The 21,374-nt window shown below is 39.8% G+C and overlaps 2 protein-coding genes and 1 long non-coding RNA gene across 6 annotated transcripts in view; 1 reads left to right on the top strand and 2 right to left on the bottom strand.

The window, feature by feature from the left end:
* Positions 1 to 279, bottom strand: part of rbpjl (recombination signal binding protein for immunoglobulin kappa J region-like) — a 53,954-nt gene extending 53,675 nt beyond the window's left edge. For 2 of the 3 annotated variants that reach the window (XM_049589938.1, XM_049589954.1), the window contains exon 1: positions 196 to 279. The gene's annotated coding sequence lies outside the window, so the exon portion shown is untranslated. The remainder of the gene's footprint in view (positions 1 to 195) is intronic. The other variant, XM_049589946.1, reaches the window with a different exon arrangement.
* matn4 (matrilin 4) lies at positions 208 to 19,560 on the top strand. 2 transcript variants are annotated; one of them, XM_049589619.1, is made up of 16 exons: positions 208 to 342; positions 4,060 to 4,235; positions 4,412 to 4,570; positions 4,922 to 5,153; positions 6,754 to 6,876; positions 7,700 to 7,822; positions 9,121 to 9,243; positions 9,525 to 9,647; positions 10,189 to 10,311; positions 11,256 to 11,378; positions 13,284 to 13,381; positions 14,027 to 14,158; positions 14,424 to 14,607; positions 14,730 to 14,882; positions 16,909 to 17,013; positions 18,082 to 19,560. In XM_049589619.1, the coding sequence occupies exons 1-16, from the start codon at positions 261 to 263 to the stop codon at positions 18,138 to 18,140; spliced, it is 2,118 nt and encodes a 705-aa protein (XP_049445576.1). In that variant the 5' UTR covers positions 208 to 260; the 3' UTR covers positions 18,141 to 19,560. The 2 variants fall into 2 exon arrangements, with proteins under 2 accessions (XP_049445576.1, XP_049445584.1); XM_049589627.1 differs by lacking the exon at positions 9,525 to 9,647.
* LOC125897342 (uncharacterized) lies at positions 10,170 to 16,640 on the bottom strand. The gene is made up of 3 exons (XR_007450413.1): positions 16,574 to 16,640; positions 11,582 to 11,725; positions 10,170 to 10,264 (listed from the first exon to the last, which is right to left on the bottom strand). It is a non-coding gene; the product is annotated as an uncharacterized LOC125897342 (long non-coding RNA).
* Positions 19,561 to 21,374: the final 1,814 nt, after the last annotated feature.

Raw genomic sequence — 21,374 nt, 5'->3', positions numbered from 1 at the left:
AACCACATTTGGTCCATTTCTGACCTTGACATCTGGATCTGTCTGTTCTTTTGACACATCATTACATTTGTAAAAGTCAGCCATAAAGCTGAAATAATTCTGACTTTCCAAAGGGCACCATCAACTCAGGTCCTCTCATGTTCCCACAAATAACCTCTTTTGCATTCCTGTCTGCTTCCTTTCTATCTCACCCACCACAGTTTGATCCAGCTCCAGAATCCAGCTGTGAGTGACCTGTCTGTTAGATCAGTATCATCAGGATGAAGATGAGACAGCCCGGAGCTCTGTGTGGCTTCATTCTGCTGACCCTGACCGTCCTCGCCACCGCCAGGCCGAAAGCAGGTCAGTCTGCCGATACAGTGAGAAAAAAAAACATGAAGACAAAAGAAAGACTGTTTTTTATTAGCTTCCTCAACATGGGGACATGTGCCTCCTTCCAGTGGAACAGATGAAACTGAGCACACAATATATCTGGCAGTAAGTGGCTTGAGTTGTGAGAACACTGTTTCACGAGGCAACTGAGAGAAAGGGACTTTTCCTTCTTTATAAGATTGTGGAGAGAGTCTAGCTGCAGAGCTCCAGGCTCAGGCCCATCACCTCCGTCAGATCCTTTCTGGTCTCAAGCTTGAGGAGGAAGTTTTAAAACACTCACCAGGGACAATCATCAGGATATGGTGGTATGTGTTTATTCGTTTGAATAAGCCACATGACCTCCACCCAAAACACCAAGGTAAACAATACAACCTTAATATTTCAAACTGTAACTTATACAGGTATAAAGTTTAGGTAACATAACGTTAGCAGCAAATGACTTGAAATAAACTTATTGCTAACATGTCCAGGTAGTGTAGGATGACAATATGATGTAAGAAAGATGAGGTTGGCATGTGACATCTGTAAGATAATGGATTTTGGTTACTAACAACACAACTTAAAACCAACAAAATATCATCTGTCATCAGTGTTCTACATTAAATCGAGGATGGCATTAGACATTGCTCTGATATTGAATTTTGGTCACCCGACATCACAATATTAATTAAGAATAATTTCAACGTCTAACAGTGTCCTGTGCTAGCAGGGAGCTAGCTATGGTAATGTTGTGGGCCAACTAACTTTAACGTTAACTCAAAATTACATTAGTGTTCACTAACATTAGCTAGCTATGCTAATGTTGTTAGCAAAATAATGTTTACGTTAGCTGAAATGATGTTAATTTGCTAACAACAGCAATTTGCTGCTTAGCGTTATGTTAGCTAACTTTTTCCAGTTATAGTTATATCGAAAGTTGAGGCTTTATTGTTTACCTTGGTGTTATTAGTCGAGCGGGAGTGGTTTATTCAAACTAATGAACACATGCGTATATATCCTAATGATCATCCTCTAAACTTATTATACATTTTTTCATTAACATCAAGCACCACAAGCTAAACATATGTAGCCTAAATGTGAAAACAAATCTAATCAGTCAACTTATAATAGGCCTACTTATACACTGTCATGGACGTGATGCTCCGTATTAAATATATGATCAGTAGGCTACTTTATTATTGATAAGCGGGATAAAACAATGCCATGTGCAGTCTAATACAGTAGTATGTAAGTTTTAGTTATCGATAAGAAAGCAGGATAAATGTGATTTTCCATAATGGGTCCTGGCAATGGAGTTGGGCCTGAGAGTGGAGCTCTGCAGTGGGACCTCTATTGTATTTCGTTCATGTCATCTTCATTTTTAGAACAAAGAAATACATGGCAACAAAAACCAAAAAAACAAAAAACAAAAAACAAAAAAAAAAAACAATGTTAAAAGCATCTTCCTTGGGTGTAGACATTTAATAAAACATCAGCCGACATCACAAGCTGTCAGAAACTTAACTTCTAAGTAGTGAAAGCCTCCATGGTGTTTACTGAGCAGGACTCTTCTCATAAGCAGCTCAGTCATGACTTCACCTAGAGGCACTAATGTTTGGGGACATATCAGACTTGTACATTTTGACGTTGTTTACATTGTATCTGCAGCTGAAGGCTGACTTGATAAATATGGCCAGACAATGAGTCTGACATATTTATAACATGTTAAAAACCAGCCGCTGCTCGTCAGTTTGAAACTAAAGACAGATTCAACAACAATCCCACATGTCTACTCTTACTGACACCCAGTCTCCTGTACTGTGACTTTCAGTCGAAGCCTTTCTGAAGAAATCCTGGAAGTGCATGAATCAAACAATTCCTTCTTGACTCACAAAGCCACACAGAAAACACAGACTCGCCTCATACCTCATCCATGACTCCTGTGTTTTTGAACCAAGATGATGTTACAGCACGGGAGTGTGTTCAGTGATGTTGAAAAATTAAAGACAAAAACAGGTGCCTGAAGTCATGGAGGAGTGAGTTCAGATGGTAAATAATGTGAAAGTTACACTGGTGAACAAAGGCCTGAACCGCTGCTTCATTCCAGAGAACTGTAAAACTGAAAACCACACACACATACTTTTGAGGTCACAGACATTTGAAACATTCACATGCAAAAACAATGTCTCTCCCACATTATAGTATTCTGTGTTAAGTAGGTGACACCCTGTTCACAAAGTAAAAGTGTCACACATTAATTATAAAGACACTTCAGCTAGAGTTATTCTGTGTTAACGTATTGTATAAAGTCCCATGAAAAGAGCTGAACCAACAGTGTGTGTTAGTCCCACTCTGTCTGTGGCTCTCAGCTACAAACCCATTGGTTCCCACAAAAGATGTGTATCTTTAAAAACACAAATATATATTGTCATGTTTAAAAAAGTCTCAGTAATTTCCTAAAACAGCTGCTCACTGTAGTTTTTATCAAACAAACAGGAGAAAATAGTGCTTAGCTCTTAGGGACTATTTTCAGCAGTGGATTAATCCGTATTTGGTTCTGTAGTGAGTATTTGTGGCAGCAGGAGAGTGTGTGTGTGAGGCGACATGGTGGTGCAGTGGTTAGAATTGTCGCCTCACAGCAAGACTGTTTCCTGTTCAAACCCATGGTGGCGGGTCAACCCAGGGTGAGGAGCCCCTCTATGTGGAGTTTGCATGTTCTCCCTGTGTCAGCGTGGGTTTCCTCCAGGTGCTCCAGCTTCCTCCCACAGTCCAAAGACATGCAGGTTAATTGGTGACTCTAAATTGTCCGTAGGTGTGAATGTGAGTGTGAATGGTTGTCTGTCTCTATGTGTCAGCCCTGTGATAGTCTGGCGACCTGTCCAGGGTGAACCCTGCCTCTCACCCATTGTCAGCTGGGATAGGCTCCCACCACCAAAATTGTTTAATCCCACTGCTCTTCTAGACCTTCCAACTGTTATCAGAACAAATGGGTTAAATGTGGATAGTGAAATGAGTCATTTTGCAGGGGTTGTGATGCTCAAAAAAAATGCATCTACTGATTCAAAGATGTGAACTGAGAATGTTGATGAGAAAGTTGGTCCAGCTGGTGGGTGGTGCTAAATACTCTCGTTTCAGTGTATCCAACATGGCAGCTGGGTCAAAACTCTTGTTTTACAGCTAAACAGTACACTAAAATATGTTTCTGAAAATATTTGAGGTGAGAAACAGGCAATGCAGTGAAAGAATCTTGATTCATATTTGATCAGTGCTGCCTAGTTTGACCGCAGTTCATGGGCAGTGACTGACATGATTGACAGCTGCGCTAGAGACTCCTTGGCTCTGACTGGTTGTTTTTGTTCACGTGCAGTAACTCGTAACTCGGCCATAACTCGTGCTACACGGCCATAAAGTAGGCAGTGGAATCTATTTTTTCCACAGATTATCTGTCTCATTTAGCGCTGCGTGAATAGAGTGACAGTTTCAGCACAAAAGACAAAAATCATTTTTATAAAACTCATCAGCTACAGCTTTAAATTAGGCGAAAACAATTATGGGGATCAACTGGTTGAACATCTTAATTGTTTTCTTCAGTTCTTCTTCTTACATTGTATTCTACCTCAGTCTTCTCCTCGATTAGAAACTGAGATGAAAATGAGATTTTTTTCGATTTCATTACTCTAAATTGAATATTTTTATTCCTTGTGTCAGGTCCGGAGCAGAAATGTAAGTCTGGTCCAGTGGATCTGGTCTTCCTCATCGACAGCTCTCGCAGTGTCAGGCCACACGAGTTTGAGACCATGAGGAAGTTCATGATCGACATCCTTAACACCCTGGACATCGGACTCAATGCCACCAGAGTGGGAGTGGTTCAGTACTCCAGCCAGGTACTGCAGACACACCACATCCAGATCTTCATCCATGTTGTATTCTTTATTTAATCTTCCAGTGATGTTGTTCAGTGAAGTCTGATGATGAAGGTGAGGATGATACTTAGTCTCTGCTTTGATGAATATGAAAAGTGGATTTGGATGTAATGTTGTCTCGCTCCTCTTGTCTTCAGGTCCGCAGTGAGTTCTCTCTGAAGACACACGCCAAGCTGGACACCATGGTGAAAGGCATCAATCAGATCATCCCCCTCGCTCAGGGTACCATGACCGGACTCGCCATCAGATATGTGATGAATGTGGCTTTCACGGCGGAGGCGGGTGACAGGCCAAAGGTAGTGAAACACAAGTTACTGGTTTTGGTTCATAGTTTTACTACATTTCTGTCTTTTCATGTATTTATTTTAGACTCTGCATCTGACTGCGTACACACTGCCATACATCTTTAAATCACATGACATTTAATTTGTTAAACAAAGTGATTAGGTGGAGTGACGTAGAGTTGATGCTGATCTGACATCCTTCAGATATGAAGCAAAAAATGTATATTTTAATTTGTCTCAGTTTTAAAGTGTTTGTCCTTGTTGTAGTTTTGTGATCCTTTGAAACAGTTTTTCCATGAATGTAACACGACACCATGTCCTCTCTACATTACCTGAGCTCTGATCCTGTTGTCTCTCCTTCAGGTCCCCAACGTCGCTGTGATCGTGACGGACGGGCGTCCCCAGGACCGTGTGGCAGAGGTGGCAGCTGAGGCCAGAGAGAAAGGCATTGAGATTTACGCTGTGGGGGTGGCCAGAGCTGATATGGCATCACTGAGGGCGATGGCATCACCACCTTTTGAAGACCACGTCTTTCTGGTGGAGTCCTTCGACCTCATTCACCAGTTCGGTCTGCAGTTCCAGGACAAGCTCTGTGGTAAGACTTGAAGGAACCTCACTGTCTGTAAAAAATCCAAAGTACACATTACGTGTCATTAACATATTTGCCAAAACCATTTTTCAATCACGAGAGGATCTTTGAAGACGGTTGGTTTACTGTAAGACAAACCAGTCATTCATGTCAAAATCAAATGAGGTTTCACTCTGACTTGGTTTGGATGAGCTGTATAATTTCAGGTTTTGTTACATTAATTCTTTTCAGAAAGTGCAGAGTTTTATGTCAGTACAAAATGTGAGATGAGCAAAACATTTTCACAAAATTAATTTGACTGGAAATTTTATTGAAACATAAACCCTTACTCTCCCAAGACCATATTCGTTACAGATTAAAATACATCTCATAAATTAAATACCTGCCCTAGGAGAGGAGTAATGCTTTATGGATTTGACATCACATTTTTGTAAAATCTGAAGTCTGAAACCAATAAAGACCTTAATGCCACTGATGGATTATTTTTATTTGAAGCCACCTCAACATAAGACAAGTAAAAACCTGCAGCCATGTCTCTGGAATTTAAATTTCATGCTGTTGGCTTCATCTGGGGCAACACCTGATACTTTATGTCTTTAAAAACACAGTGAATGTCTAGTCTGAATAGAAAAAAATCACCATGCCCATCTAACCCCACAGAGCCTAATACTTTTTCATAACAGCATCCATAAATCCTTTAAGTGCAAGATATTTTCCCCTGCTGCTATTAATGTAGACTGATGTAAAAAAAAAAAAAAAAAATCTTTGGTTTTCCTCAGTGGGAGATGGAAAGGAAGAGCAAAAGCAGACAAAGTTTAAAACAGTGAATGAATACACAAAGAATAAAGGAAACAAACACTTAAGGGACCTCATACAGCAACATTCTCTTAAATGTCTTATACTTCTTCTTAGCTTTTTGTTGAGAGAAAAAATAAAAGTCAACTTGAGATTTGCACCAAATATTCTTACCCATCCAGATGTGTTCTCACCAAGGTGTGCTGAATGATGAATCCCATTTGATCATAAGAAAACTATTAGCATAGGTAACTCCCTCTAAGCACTTGGTAGATGTGGTGCAAAGAAGTTGATAAAGAAGTTGATGTTGGTAAAGTCCCTAAAATCAAATCTAATTAAGTACATCTCTAGAACATGAGAGGGAAACCTTCTTACACATTAAAGTGTGTATACAGATGTTAGGTGTGGAGTCAGAGAGAAGTGAGTTTACCAGACCGCTGTAGCCTTCTGCTCATCTCTGCTGCAGGCCAGAGGCTCCAGGATACAGTAGCTGCTGTTGGCATGACACACCTGAATCTCTGACCCAAATGTTGGTGGTCAAGTGGAATTGTGGGTAATGTAGGCACCAGATTTGAGAGGGGAGAAGAATGAGTGGAATAAAAAACAAGCTAGAAGAAACAATCAAAGTCGTACAGAGCTACAACAGAAGTAAAACACCTCACCTTTTTCCCAACTCAGCCTACATCAATCAGTGAGAATGTGTGTGTGTTCATGGAAGACTTGTGTGTTCCTGTAGGACCCTTAATACTGATAATGACCCTGCAGCTGATACTTATTTTGGCTACTGAAATGGATATCATCTCTGCTGTAGGTGTGGATCTGTGTCTGGAGTCGGACCACGGCTGTGAGCACATCTGTGAGAGCTCCCCGGGCTCCTACCACTGCCTCTGTCTGCCTGGATACACTCTGAATGATGACGGGAAAACATGTGCAGGTAACAAAAAAAAGGTCACACACAAGAAATAATATCAACAATATGGACAATTAGGTTGACACACTCACTGGAAACATGTTTATTCTACATTACAGGTGCAATGTGCTTTAGACCGGAGGTTTTCAAAGACACCTTAAGACTTTTTTTTGCCTGAATTTGTTTGTGTTTTGGCTCCATTAAAAGTATGCCAAATTAGCTATTAGCAGTTCCTGTTTGCAGTGTAGTCTTGAATGTACAGACAGCTGTCACTGGTTTACTTTGATATGGAAGAAAACATCAAACTGTGATGATTCTCAGGTAAGTTCTGCAGTCATATGGAGGGAGAACATGCCTCTCTGAGAAGGAGTAAGATGTTTGACTCAAATTGTGGCTATTGCATGGTAAGGGTTAATTACCTTGAGTTCCTCCATAAGCTGTGTGTCTCAGTCACTGCTGACTGTGTTGGTAAGTGGGCCAAACCTCAATAATTACCTTCCTGTTGTTTTCAGAACACAAGCATGTGCCGGCCCCTTTCACCGCACACAGTATCATTACCTCACGTCTCTCTCGGTCTGAAAACCTCTGTTTAAAAACAGAGTGTTAATTTGGTTAAAAGGCTCAGAGGAACATTCAAAGAGAGGAAGACTTTCAACACTCCTACCGGTATAAATGTCGCCTGACATGAAAGTTAAATTTATCGTGAGAGAAAAGACACCAAGGTTTTATTAACTCACCCAGTGCTTAAGATGCTTGAACGCAAACGGTGAAATTATTCATTAATCCACAATGAATGAAAATGCAGTTACTCAATAAATAACTGGCATGTGTGTGATGTGTGTTTCAGCCATTAATCTGTGTGCTGAGGGGAAACACGACTGTGAACAGATCTGCATCAGCTCTCCCGGTTCATTCACCTGCGACTGCAACAAAGGATACAAACTGAATGACGACAAGAAGACCTGCTCAAGTTAGTCTCACATACACACAAACACACATGTAGAAAACACATGTAGAAACTATGATACAACACATGTATTTAGTATCATTTCACACAACACACGTGATAACATCTGCTGATAGCTCCTGGCTTTACATTAAGAAGTGTGTTTGGCTTGAATTCATGTTCGTTCATGCTGAAATGGATTCTGAGCTTCACAAACTGCTGATTCATGATTTCTCTGCTGATTCATGAAGCTGACTTTGGGTTTGCACCATGTTCCTCCCTTTGTCTTAATAAAAGAAATAATTACTTAAATAATTTATATTTCAGCACGTCCTGGCTTGAGATCCTTCTTTTACAAGAAAGCCGTTAAATAAAAACACTAAGATATGTGATAAACAAACAAAAACAGCCATACTCGTAAATCATAAATCTTAAATATTTAAAACCTGATTTGCATTCAACCATAACTTTTGTTGTAATTTTGAGCTCTGAAAGATCACCTTAAAGACATAGTTCAGATATAAGTGGAACTATATGAATAATTTATCTGTAGTCAGTGTTTTATCTACAGTAGATGGCGGTCAGCACATCCCCAGTTTGGAGAAGCAGGCAGGAGTACAGACACAGAAACTAAGCAATGTACTACTGTGGAGTTTTAACGTCTGCCATATTTAGAATACTTTCATTGCTTTATCTTGGCATCAGACAGTGATTTACGATGGAGAACTGAAGCAGTTACATCACTTTCTAAAAAGCCAGACTTCATTGAGAAAAACAGTGATTTAACATGGCTGAACACAGAAGTTGCTGGTCTACTGATGCCTCTATGAGTCAATTTGTTTGTGTTATTGTGCGACTTTGGCGTTTAAAACAAGTTAGTTCGGATTCACCAAAGTCACACAATAACACAAATAAACTACCTATCGAGGCAGCGGTAGACCAGCAGCTCCTGTGTTCAGCAAGCTAAAAATACTGTTTTTCTCAATGGAGTCTGGAGGCTTTGACAAGCTCAAAGATGGTGAACTGAAGCTATTAACAACTTCCACGTTGGACGTTGCTGCTTACCTCTCCAAGCTGGGGGCGTGCCGACTGTCATCCACTGTAGATAATACATCAACTATGGAAAAGAAACCTGTACAACCCCACTGCAGAAGATCAGAACTATCCCTTTAAGGAGCAGAACTCAACATATTATTTCAGTGGTAGTCTTGATTTGTTTAAGGTAAGATTTATAGCGAGACAAAGGGAACATAGATGCAATCCCACACATGTTGCTGCTGTTCGCTCTGCTGCTTATGGCCTCGCTGCTTTCCTCCCCTCAGTGATCGACTACTGTTCGTTTGGGAACCACAGTTGTGATCATGAGTGTGTGAGTGTGCTCAATGGCTATCACTGCCGCTGTAACGAGGGCTACAGGCTGCTGGACGACGGCAAGACCTGCCAGGGTGAGTAACACACATGTGAGACACAACTCATGGTCATTGTTGATGACACAGATAAAAACACACAGTGTTGTCTGCCGCTGGCGTAATGGAGGTGAGGATCAGATTTTATACAGTAAAACCTGCCTGACAGAGCCGCTTACACACATGCATGATTTCAGTGGAAACACATAACCCTCCACAAACTGAAATACCGGCTACTGGCTCATTTTAAGAGTGAGTATGTGTGTAAATAAATGCACAGAAACACACACACTTTAACTTAATGTGTGTGTGTTATTTAGCCATTGACCTGTGTGCTGAGGGGAAACATGACTGTGAACAAATCTGCGTCAGCGCGCCGGGCGTCTTCACCTGCGACTGCAACAAAGGATACACACTCAATGAAGACAAGAAGACCTGCGCACGTTAGTCAGGCCCTCGTGCACACGCACACACACAGCTGTACACACACCAACAGTAACACACACAGTTACAATGAAGGGAAACTCCTGTTTGTGCATCTATCCTGCAGCAGGAGTGAGGCCTGTTCTGTCTCCATTTGTAATGTCAGTAACAACACAAAACAGTTTCTGCCTCAAAGCTTCTTAAATGTGAAGACTTGCTGCTTATGTTTCATGTCGTAATATGTTAAATCTTTTCAGATCTTTGGACTGTTGTTCAGGGGTAAATGAGCAGTTTTAATATACACCACTTTAGACAACTACTTAATAATGAACAGATTATTTAAGCTGTAGAATATTTTGTTTGAGTAGCTGCAACACGTAACTGTCTTTCTCTGGGTGATCAGTAGCATATTTCTTCTTCTTGTACTTTCTACTAAATACATGATCCTCTAGCTAAACCTGAACGTGTGCTTGAAGACATGTAAAACAACATACACACAGAAGTGGAAATAACTTTGTGTGTGTGTGTGTGTGTGTGTGTGTGTGTGTCTGTGTTATTCAGCCATTGACCTGTGTGCCGAGGGAAAGCATGATTGTGAGCAGATCTGTATCAGCGCTCCCGGCGTCTTCACCTGTGACTGCAACAAAGGATTCAAACTCAACAAAGACAAGAAGACCTGCACAAGTCAGTGAATCTCACACAAAAACATTTACTAATATCATGGGTTTTTACATCAGCTCATCTTATGTGAGATCTCACTCTTTTATCCCTGACTTAAAGATTTACCTCAGCTTCAGTTTGTTGTCAAGAATCAACCTGGACCCTGTTTTCCTATGTTTTAGCATCCAAGTGACTAATGGAGACAACACTTTTTGAAACTGACCCAGTATTGAGAGAGAGCGCTGCAGCTGGCTGCGGCCAAACAGGCTGCAATGTAACCACTCTGGCCATTTGTGCGTCATCGATGTACATCTACTAAAAGTGGTTGGTTTCATCACTGACAGGCTCAGATAATTATTCTAAGTGTCTGACAACATTATCGAAAGGATCCCTACAGAGACAGACCTTTTCGTTAAAGAGTAAGATCCTTTTTGTTGAACCAGAAACAGCCCCAAAATCGCCATCACCAAACCCACCAGATTCCATTTAGCGTGTATAGAGGCAGCTTATTTTCACACCAAACTGGTTGAACTGAGGATTTATTTCAACCAAACCAGAGCTGGTGATTGTTGGAGGAGTGCAAAAGCGAACCAAGATGGTTACTGTTAGTTTTGTTTTGTTTTTGTGCACTCTAAATGAAGTTTGCTTTAAGATGATAAAATTACTCTTAATTTAAATGTGTTTGGTGATGGTGATTTAGGGGCTGTTCCTGGTTATACAAAAAGAATCTAATAAATGTCTGTCTTTGTAGAAATCCTCTCCATAATGTCAGTTACTTAGAATAATAATCTGAGCCTGTCAGTGACAAAAACAAGCTTTTATAGTGGCCTTACATAGACAGCACACAAATGAACTTATCTCATGTGTTAAGTAAAGATTAAATAAAAATGGCAATGATAAAGTACCAAATTGTTAAAAGTATGTATTTGTACAGGTGTAATTTATATGTAATCTGTGTGTATTTGCAGACATGAACCTGTGTAACACAGTGGAGCACGGCTGTGAGCACCAGTGTGTGAGCACTCCAGGATCTTACTACTGCATCTGTCCTGAAGGACAACTGCTGCAGGAGGACGGAAAGAGCTGCGGCAGTAAGTCTACTCTGATAATAATCCGTATCATATAAAATCATCTGACCTGGCTGAGCAAACACGGAGGTACTGACTGTTGACAAGACTGTTGACCACGGCGTGCAATAATGGACAGGTTCACTGTTTCCTAAAGCAGACCTCATTATAACACTCATCACTCAGAGTCATGAAACACAACTTTATAGAATAATGGAGCAACTCACCACTGTGCTGCAGTCAGGGGGCTGCAGGGGCATGAAGACCCTGCAGGTCCTGCAGGACCCAAAGAAGCGTTGCAGGTGAAGTATTTAGGTGGAGCAGGACCTCTGAATCTCCCATCACATTTGTCTTCGTCACTCAGATGAGCTCTGCAAAGGAGAAAAACATCAAGAGCTGAGATTAGGATTAGAATAGGAGAAGGAAGGTTATTTCTCTGGAGATGAGAAATATCTGTGTGAAAATAAACCCAATCCCATGCTGATGTTAAAAGCAGCTCAGTTATGTCTGGCAGGACTTGGCTGGACAAAGATGGGATCTTCTTTTGAGTTTTCTTTTCCTCTGGGGAGACTGAGCCTGCCAGTATCCTCTATTTGAAGATTTGTGGCCGTGCAGACGGTCTCATTCATCATCCATCCAAGATTTATACTTGGAGACAACTGCTCCAGATAACTGCAACACATCCTCTGTCACCACGGCAACTCTCATAGTAACCAGAGAACCTGTGAGCGAAATATAATTTCTGTCTTATTTTGTTATGTCTGAAAATTTGAATAATACAGATCTATCAGTCAGCTGATATATTATACTGAGGACATATCGTTCATTTTCCAAAGAGAAAGCAGCAGTAATGGAAAAATAAGGCTGAGACAAAATAGTCTGTTCTTTTTTTCTCAACAAATCGTCACACAGGGTTCCCACACATTTTTACCATTTAATACTTGTTACCATGACTTTATTTAAGTACTGTCTTTTAGAGTAGGTCGGCCTATCTGAACACGCACTTCCAAGGCATTTGCAGATGAGCAAACTGGTAGCACTTGCTAACTTTCCTCGCTCATTAGACAGGGTACATAAAGGTACTTCACAAAACGTCAAGGCTGCGCCCCTCGATACAGAACCAAGAGCCTAAAGATGTCAAAGCACTTTGACATGTGTTTAGATTATAATTTTGACAAATTTGTATGCATGTCTTTCTTGTTAAGTAAATGTTTGTTTTATGGACATGTCTGATTATTGTCTTGCAACCTTGTCTGAACCTGAGTGTACGTGAAAACTTAATAAATTAACACTGATTGCCCTCATGTCATGCAGAGCAGCACTAGATTTTAAAATAGAAATACAAGAAACATACTTCATATAACATTATACATGTTTTGGTATTTTTTAATTATGTTTTTAACAACAGACAAACTGTATGCTCAAAACTTTCCCAAAACATTTTGTTAATTCCAAACCATTGCCAGATCTGGAAGACTGTTTTTCCAATTTCATAAATTTTCCAGGAATTTCATGACCATGGGAATCCTGTATTTGTGTTACCAACACAGTTTTGGACTGAATGACTGACTTCCTCAAATGCACATATTAAGACTACAGCTAATTAATTTTTCAGGCTAAACTGAAATCTGATACTGAAGATCTGACAATTTAATAACAACATGTGCAAAACTAGAATTTTCTTTATAATAAACACTTACAGTAACATAAACACATTTGATGTGAATCCTGTACATTTTGTTGTTAAAGCATTTAGAGTTAGATATGTACAGAGAAGCTGACAAATATGCATGTGTCTATATTACTGTACCTCAAATCATTTTGCTATTTCTGTGCAATAGAAAAAATACTTGTGGTGAATTTTAAAAAAGCAAACTTATGACTGTGTACATTGTCAGTATCTATCCTCCATCTCTCTCTCTCCTTCAGCCTGTAAGTCAGCCAACATCGACCTGGTGCTTCTGATTGACGGCTCCAAGAGTGTCCGCCCCCAAAACTTTGAGCTAGTCAAAAAGTTTGTAAACCAGGTGGGTCATGTTGTCATATAACAACTTCAGTATTTTGATGTCATTGTGTATTGCACTTTACAAAAATAACAACGACAAAAGAATATAATTTAACACATTCAAATCTAGTTATTTATCTGAAAGAATAATTATTTCCTACACAGAGCAGATGTTTGTTTACAGCTAACTGCCGATTGGTTGTGTCGGCAAGCTGCTCCCGGGGCAGATAGAGAACTGGTATTGCTTAACAGGTATCAAAATAAGGTAATCCAATTGTGTAACAAACAATTGGTCAACAAAAGCTCAAATATTCATCATACTGTCCTGTATGAGCACCGCCATATGATCACACCTTTAGCTTTGTCAGCACTGCTGCCAGCGTGAGCCACCTCCACCTTTGCTTGTGACGTCTGAGGTGACTGCCATGTGTAAATAAAAAAATATCTGTGGATTCGCCATGTGATTCAGAGCCACTCCAAAATTAATGTCTTCTTCGTTGACCAATGCTTAATTTTCACCAAGTTTCAAGAAAATCTGGTCAGTAGTTTTTCTGTAATCCTGCTGACAAAGTGACAAACAAATGCACAAACCGAGCTGAACACAATCTCCTTGGCCGAGGTAAACATGGAGGTACACTGATCAAGTATCTGTGCCTTGTGCCCCCAGGTTGTGGACTCTCTGGATGTGTCTGCACATGGCACCAGAGTCGGTCTGGTTCAGTACTCCAGCCGGGTCCGGACAGAGTTCCCTCTCAACATGTACCACACTGCTGACGAGATCAAAGCTGCAGTGATGAAGGTAAAGTTGTTGCTTTTCTCTGTTTTCACCTGCAAGTGATCTTCAGTTTTATGTTCTACTATCAGATGCATCACCAGCTACCGGTGTTCAGAAAGTATTAATAAGTATTTCTGAAATGAAATCAATCAATTATTTTGGTACAAACATGCTACAGACTTTTATTTCATGGGCGTCCAGCAGGAACAGCTTCTTTGTCCTTTTCTAGTGTGAGCCCATAAGAAATGCAGACACTTGGGACTTGAACTGCTGTTTTGTCCTTGTCTAGGTTGACTACATGGAGAAAGGCACTATGACAGGTCTGGCCCTGAAACACATGCTGGAGAACAGCTTCTCAGAGGCGGAGGGCGCTCGTCCTTCCAGCCGCAACATCCCTCGAATTGGACTGGTCTTCACAGACGGACGCTCGCAGGACGACATCACAGAGTACGCCAAGAAGGCCAAAGAAGCCGGTAAGACTCAACTGGTGTGAGGGTCGAATCAGCGCTACAGTTTGTATTTTTAGGGTAATACTCTGAGTCCAGTCCCTGCAGAAGTACGTTTGTGACGTGTATGTTTATGTGCATGTACGCAGGTATCACCATGTACGCCGTGGGTGTTGGAAAAGCTGTAGAGGATGAGCTTCGTGAAATTGCATCTGAGCCTGTGGAGAAACATTTCTATTACACCACCGACTTCACGGCCATCAGCACCATCGCTGAGAACCTCAAACTGAACGTCTGTCCAGGTACTAGATACTATACCTGACTTTAGTCCTGTTCGCACAGGACTGGTGTTACCAGGGGACCTCGTGTGATTTAAAAATGACCCCCCACCACTGAGTTTCATGCGGCACATTTCCACAGGATAAGCAAAGTCTGTATTTTATTGTATTTACTTAAACACTGTCTCTAGACAGGGACATTCAAGTTCTCACGTTGGCAACCGTAGTCAGAAGACCAGCTGCGATGAGCAGTGTAGGAAAAACACTTTTTTTTTTTTAATGTGAAACATTTGTTTTGGAGAGGAGGAGGCCTCAGCAGGGAATTCAGCTCTTGGTAAAAAACCCTGAGCGTCTGGATTTTAAGTTATCAGAGAACAAAGGTGAGCAGGTGTTGGGGACGGGGCCCGTCCAAAGTGCCAAACAGTATCAAACAAACACTGATTTGTAACATTTAACTGCTTTATTCAGTGTTTTATCCGTTTCAAACATCTGGTCTGTTTGTTTTGGAGAGGAAGAGACCTCTGTGGATAATTTGGCTACCGATGAAAAAAACTTCCTGAACAATGAACAATGAAGGAATTCTAACCAGAGGAAGTTTCGGCTAGTTGCAGTGCTCACCATGAAGTCCCCCTAAATCCTACACACTGCTCCTTTAACCACTTCTTTTAGTGGGGTAAAAAGGCAGAACCGAATGTGACACAAATTGTCACATCTCATCTAATCTCATCTCTTTTGAGATTTCGCTCTTTGGATGGGTTTAAGCTTGCTCTTTCTGCCAATGGGTCTCCACACTGTGTAGCTAAATGAACCTCTTCCACCCAAAGGGCTGTCAAAACTGTCATTTACAGTTGCCAACATCAGCCTCCACCATTTCCGACCAGGAAAGAGGCCCGCAGAAAACAAAAAACCTAAATAAGACCCCAAATCACCCAGATGCAGATTCACACAGGACAAATATCATCCCATAACCTGTGTTTGGAGAAATATAGGAGGTAGTTTGCAGCAGAAATATTATTCGGCAAATTACAGACATGGCAGATGGTACAGGATTAAAATCTCAGACAACCTTTACAATTATTACAAATGACCAGAGGTCACCAGGTAATACTAGTCCTGTGTGAATAGGGCTTGAAACGAGCAATATAAAAGAGGAAATATACAACACTCCTAAATGTTACACTGCTTAACAGGGATGGAAATCTTAGTGACTGCTGTTTAATATTTAAAAGCACCCAAATGGTCACTGATCATTGTCTTAATGTCTGTGTACAGTTGATTGAAAAATCAGTTGTAAAGTAACAACCTTTACTTCACTACAGATTAACAAACTGTATGTTTACTTAACATATTTACTGTATATGGTGGCTGAAATTGCTTTGCATTAAAAAAAAATATGATGGGTTATAAAATAAATGATTAATTGAAGAGGTTCGGTGCATAAAATGGCAGAAATATAACCATAATGCAGCACACTGTACAGGCCCATGATACAACCTACAGGGGGAATGTCTACTTTCAACTCTTTTATCACATTGTACTTTTTAATTTGCTTTATTTCAGTATCATAAACATTATTGTGAAATTAATTTATTATTTATTAATTAATTAATTAATTATTAATTTTTTATTTTTTATAATTTATTTATTATTAATTAATTGTAATATTTTCAAAAGACTTTGTTCAACATAAGGAAAATGTAAAAGATGAGACTCACATGTGAAACCTATCCAAGTGTCTGCTGGCAGGTCACTGTGATGTCTTGTTCTCTGGCTCCATCTGCTGACAGAAGTAGGAAATGCACAGCAGTGTGAAGCAATTACAAAACATAATACCAAAAATATGATAATATTACCTTATTAAACAAAGAGGCCTGTGACTTAGAGTTTTAATTTGTTGTTTCATAAGGGCAATTTAAACTGCAACATGCTTTATGAGCCTATCATATGTTTTTCCTGTAAGTAACAAAAGACAAGTGTGTTGAGGTGAAAGTATGAAGTGTCACAAAGAGATGAAGTAAAACTGTTTGTCTGTGACGTTATTTCTTTGCAGAGGAGAGTCAGGGGGAGATCGAGGTGAAGGATCCGTGTGCCTGTGAGAGTCTGGTGGAGTTCCAGCAGGCCACCATGAGCAGCCTGGAGCAGCTCACACAGAAACATATCCTTTTAAAAAAATGTCTTCATCCAAACACAAGAAACCAAAACAAAATTAAATAAATATTGTGTAGAAGCCTCTGTGACTTGGGAAGAAGACTCAATTACTCATCGTGATCTGCAATAAGAAAAGTCCCCACAAGACACCAGAGTAAATACACCAAATTTGGTTGGTATTCTTCTGTGTGTTCATCGGTATGAGGGTCCTGCAGTCATGGATTCAGTGGTAATATAAAAATGATTTAAAGGCAAAGATAATGGATGTTACAGATGTGAAACTGCAGCTTTAGTTACGGCTGTCTTTTGACTGATTTAGACTTGAGTCTGTAGAGCGAGAGGTCCGTTAGCAAACCCACATATCTTACATCATGCACATTTGGTTTTTGCACCTTGTTAGTCTTTATTGTTTATATTTTGATTTATTTGCACTCTTTGCTACTTTGTACTGCAACAGATGCACAACAGTTTGTTTGTATAAACAGATCTTTTTGGTTCCAAATTTTTCCCACAACTGTTCCAAGTCCCACGATGCGACATAAAAATCAGGTAAAACTAAATAAAGAAACTAAACTAAGGAATAACGCTGCTGATATTCTGCAATGATCGATTTCTCCTTCATATTTACAACAGAATGATGCTTACAAAAGAAGGGAAAGGTATCTGCTGACTACAATTGGTTGTTCGTTCTCACATGACATGCGGTGCACACTGATGCCTTCCAACAGTTTAACTTTGTGTATCTCACAACATAACCGTTGCACTCTGGAAAATAGGCACTTGGAAATGTTTGCACACTGGGACAGAATTGCTCTCACGTTGAGCGCGCCTACCATGCGTCCGCTTTGACAACAATAGATTTGAGGACAAAAAGAAAAAAACAAAACAAAACATAGCATGTAAACGGTGCTAGATGTAGTCTACCAAAAATTACCTGAAAGCATCTTTTTTTCAAAAACAAAAAAAAGACGTCTTAATTTCCAATAAATATTTGACATTTGTTCATGCATGTATTTATGAGCAGACTCACAGTGAATACCTTTATATCATTATCATTCCTTAATCACCTGTCTACTGTCTGGGATGACTGCTCGTCTGGAGCAGCTGGAGAACCAGCTTCTCTCCAGGAAGTGATCTAATCATCATCACAGTGAGCTGACGGGACGCCACAGAGGGAGAATAACAGAGTGAGGAAGAGGAGGGAGCATCAGAAACCTTCCAAATCAATGGACAAAACCAAAGTGTCTTTTCACAAAGCCTTTGTAGCTTTCAGACGGTCTGTTCCTCGTCATGCTCATGAGGGCGACATTTATCTGAAAGCTTGTGACAGAATCATAATTCTGGTGTAGATGTAAAAGACCCAACTGTACACTTTTTGTCTTTTAAAAAAACAAGAAAAAAAACAACAGAAACTTTCCCACACGTCACCAAGAGAACCAGCTGTTAAGATGAAAAACAAATGCTTTCATAAAACAGATGGATATTACATTTCCAAGATTCCCCAGAACATCTGTGTTTTTGGTGTACCTACATTATAAGGATGAATTCAAGACTGTTTTACATTTGTTACTAATAGTCATCATGTAACACATGTTATAACAGTCGCGCACACACACACACACACACACACACACACACGGGTTTGTAGGCTATCTTTGTAAACTAGATGTAATCAGTGTACTGAAATGTTCATCACACAGACTGTGTCATTCATACACACACACACACACACACACACACACACACACACACACACACACACACACACACACACACACACACACACACACACACACACACACACACACACACACCCCCTCCGTCTGTCAGTGCCCTGTTTATACTTGATCTGTTTTGTATGGTTTATTAAGTTTTATTATGATGTATTTATAGCAGATTGTTTTTTTCTACCACAGTAGAATAGCAAATTTAAATTAAAAAAGGAGTTATAAAAATGAAGTGTTGTTACCACTCCCAATTTCAAATTGGCTCGAGTCATTTTCATACTAAGTCATTACTTGTTTGATCACAGGTCCGACAGTTTCAAAGAGAAAAGCGGTTTGGATTTAAAACAAAAAGGGATGTTATAAAGTCTGAAGTGTCGTTGTTCATAAAGCTGTGGTCTGAGAAAATGTGATGAACCAATTGTGACAGGACTCAGTATTTTTTTTTAGTCAGAACAAATATGGCCTTACCTTTCAAAAATCAAATTCATTCTCTACTGTGCACTTTCAAAATTTGTCTTACAGTGCCCTCAACACGTCTGAGTATTAGAAATAAAAAAGTGTTTGATATTTTTCTCTTTGCCCTAAAGTGGTCCATCACATCATCAGCAGTGTCTGAGCAGTCTGTTATAATCCAGTCACATTAGACTAACAGGGAGGCCTCACAGGGCGCTGTATGTAAATTAACTTTGGTAGATCATCTCACTCTTGTAGTGTTGTATAAAAATATACCCTTTTATATTTGAATGTCTATGTTTTTGTATATTTTCCAATAGCTTTACCTTTTTTTACTTTTCTGATGGATCCCTGTATTACAGCACAGAAGGCAATAAAAGAGTGAACTTTTCACTTTCGAGTAACGTGTTTTATATTTCCAGTTTCTGTTTTTACTTCAGAATTTGGTGTCTTATTAAGAAAATGTGTTTGTAGATGTGTTGTTTCTCTTTCTGTGACATTTTGCAGGTGAACAAGAACTCTCGGGTTGAAAAACTGCATCTGAACATCAGTATTTAGTTCAGTGGAGATGAAGATTATACAAATACTACAGCAAACGACAGAAAATATTGAAGGAAAAAAATCAAAAGAGCGTGAGAAGCAGGTTCTGTTTTCTTAGAGCAGAGATGTCCTGCTGTCAAACTGATTTGAACTGCTTTACTCATGTCACTGTATGTCAATGAAATGTTGCTCAGTGTGCTCTGCAGCCGTAACATGAAAGACTAAATAACTGAACAGAAAGTAACACTTGATTTACAGGTCTGTGACGGCTTAATAATTTCAAGTTTCCTGTAAAGAACTATTTAACTTGAAAATGTTCCTAAATGAAAAGCTCCATTTAATCCTACATAAATATTTATTAATTATTCATTCATTCCCTACTGGAAACCTTTTCTATAAATGTTGAGCTGTATGTTTGCCAGCAGACAATATCTGCTGTGCACTGATAGGGTTGGGTACTGTTCACATTTGAAGCAACATTGTTATCTGGAATTCAGTACCTGTACCTGGTGGTACCTTTTTTCAGTTTTCCAGTCTCTTAGTCATAAGAAAAAGTATCGTTCTTGAACATAGTCTCACTCTCTTTTTCTCTCTGTACTCCTCTGCTCCACCAATCACATGTAGAGCTGAGTCTCTGTCTGTTTTTGTGTGTGTGTGTGTGTGTGTGTGTGTGTGTGTGCGTGTGTGCGTGCTTGTTTTTCTCCCTCTTTATTAAGACCTCTTTGACAAATATGTGGAATAAATAACTAATTTAAAAAAAGTATATCATGAACAGCATTGATACTAGATTGATGACCAGACACCAAAACTATCGCAGCAGATCACGGCTGCAGAAATAGTTTCTGCTCTTTGGGTCACTTTGCACTGCTTCAGCCTCCTGTCTGAGCCCGGCGTTTTCACCCAGATGTGGGCACCAAAATTTGACACAGACTAACCTGAATCGGTACTCGGTTGTAGTGACTTATACTTGAGTTCAGTACCCAACCCCAGCACAGACTAAATAACTTCCTCAGTTACTCCAGACTTGTTTAAAATATATCAACTGGAAATGTACTAATTAGTTCCTATCAAATCATATAAATAATCTGAAGGTCCATTGTGTAGGATTTAGGCAGTTATACTGGCAGAAACTGCATATAATATTACAAGTATGTTTTCTTTGGTGTATAAGCAGCCTCAGAAAAACAGATCTTTTGTGACATTAAACTGCTTCATTAGGTTTAAATCACCTGGCCTGTTTGAGACCTCTGCAGATAATTCCTCTAAAAGGTAAAAACCTCCTGAACTTCTGTTTATCAGTAACAAAAGGTGAACACAGATTGCACAGGTGCTGGGCTAGTGGCCTGTCTCTGACACGCCCAACAGCATAGGAGAAACAATGATTTGTAAAATGAAACTACTTTATACAGTGTTTTTACCAGTTTAAATCACCTGGTCTCTTTGTTTTGTGGAGTAAGAAACCACTGCGGATTATTTGGCTCCTGCTGAAAACCCCCTGAACAATGTAAACTGAAGCAACTCCAAGGAAGTTAAACTGCAATCAGCAATCTTCACCACTAGGGACCAGTAAAGCTCTCTAACTCTTACACAGTGGACCTTTCAGGAAAACATTTGAAATCTATTTTGGAATTTTGAATGCGTAAAATAA

The sequence above is a fragment of the Epinephelus fuscoguttatus genome, linkage group LG1, assembly GCF_011397635.1.
Source record: "Epinephelus fuscoguttatus linkage group LG1, E.fuscoguttatus.final_Chr_v1".
NCBI classification, from domain to species: Eukaryota; Metazoa; Chordata; class Actinopteri; order Perciformes; family Serranidae; genus Epinephelus; species Epinephelus fuscoguttatus.
Note: the sequence above shows the minus strand (reverse complement) of the source record. Positions and strands in the feature narration are given on the sequence as shown.

Excerpts from the sequence above, each read along its gene's own strand:
- matn4 (XM_049589619.1), top strand. The coding sequence starts at position 261 with ATGAAGATGAGACAGCCCGGAGCTCTGTGTGGCTTCATTCTGCTGACC. Across the intron at positions 7,823-9,120 it reads CGACAAGAAGACCTGCTCAA|TGATCGACTACTGTTCGTTT; the intron begins GTTAGTCTCACA and ends TCCTCCCCTCAG. Across the intron at positions 9,648-10,188 it reads AGACAAGAAGACCTGCGCAC|CCATTGACCTGTGTGCCGAG; the intron begins GTTAGTCAGGCC and ends TGTGTTATTCAG.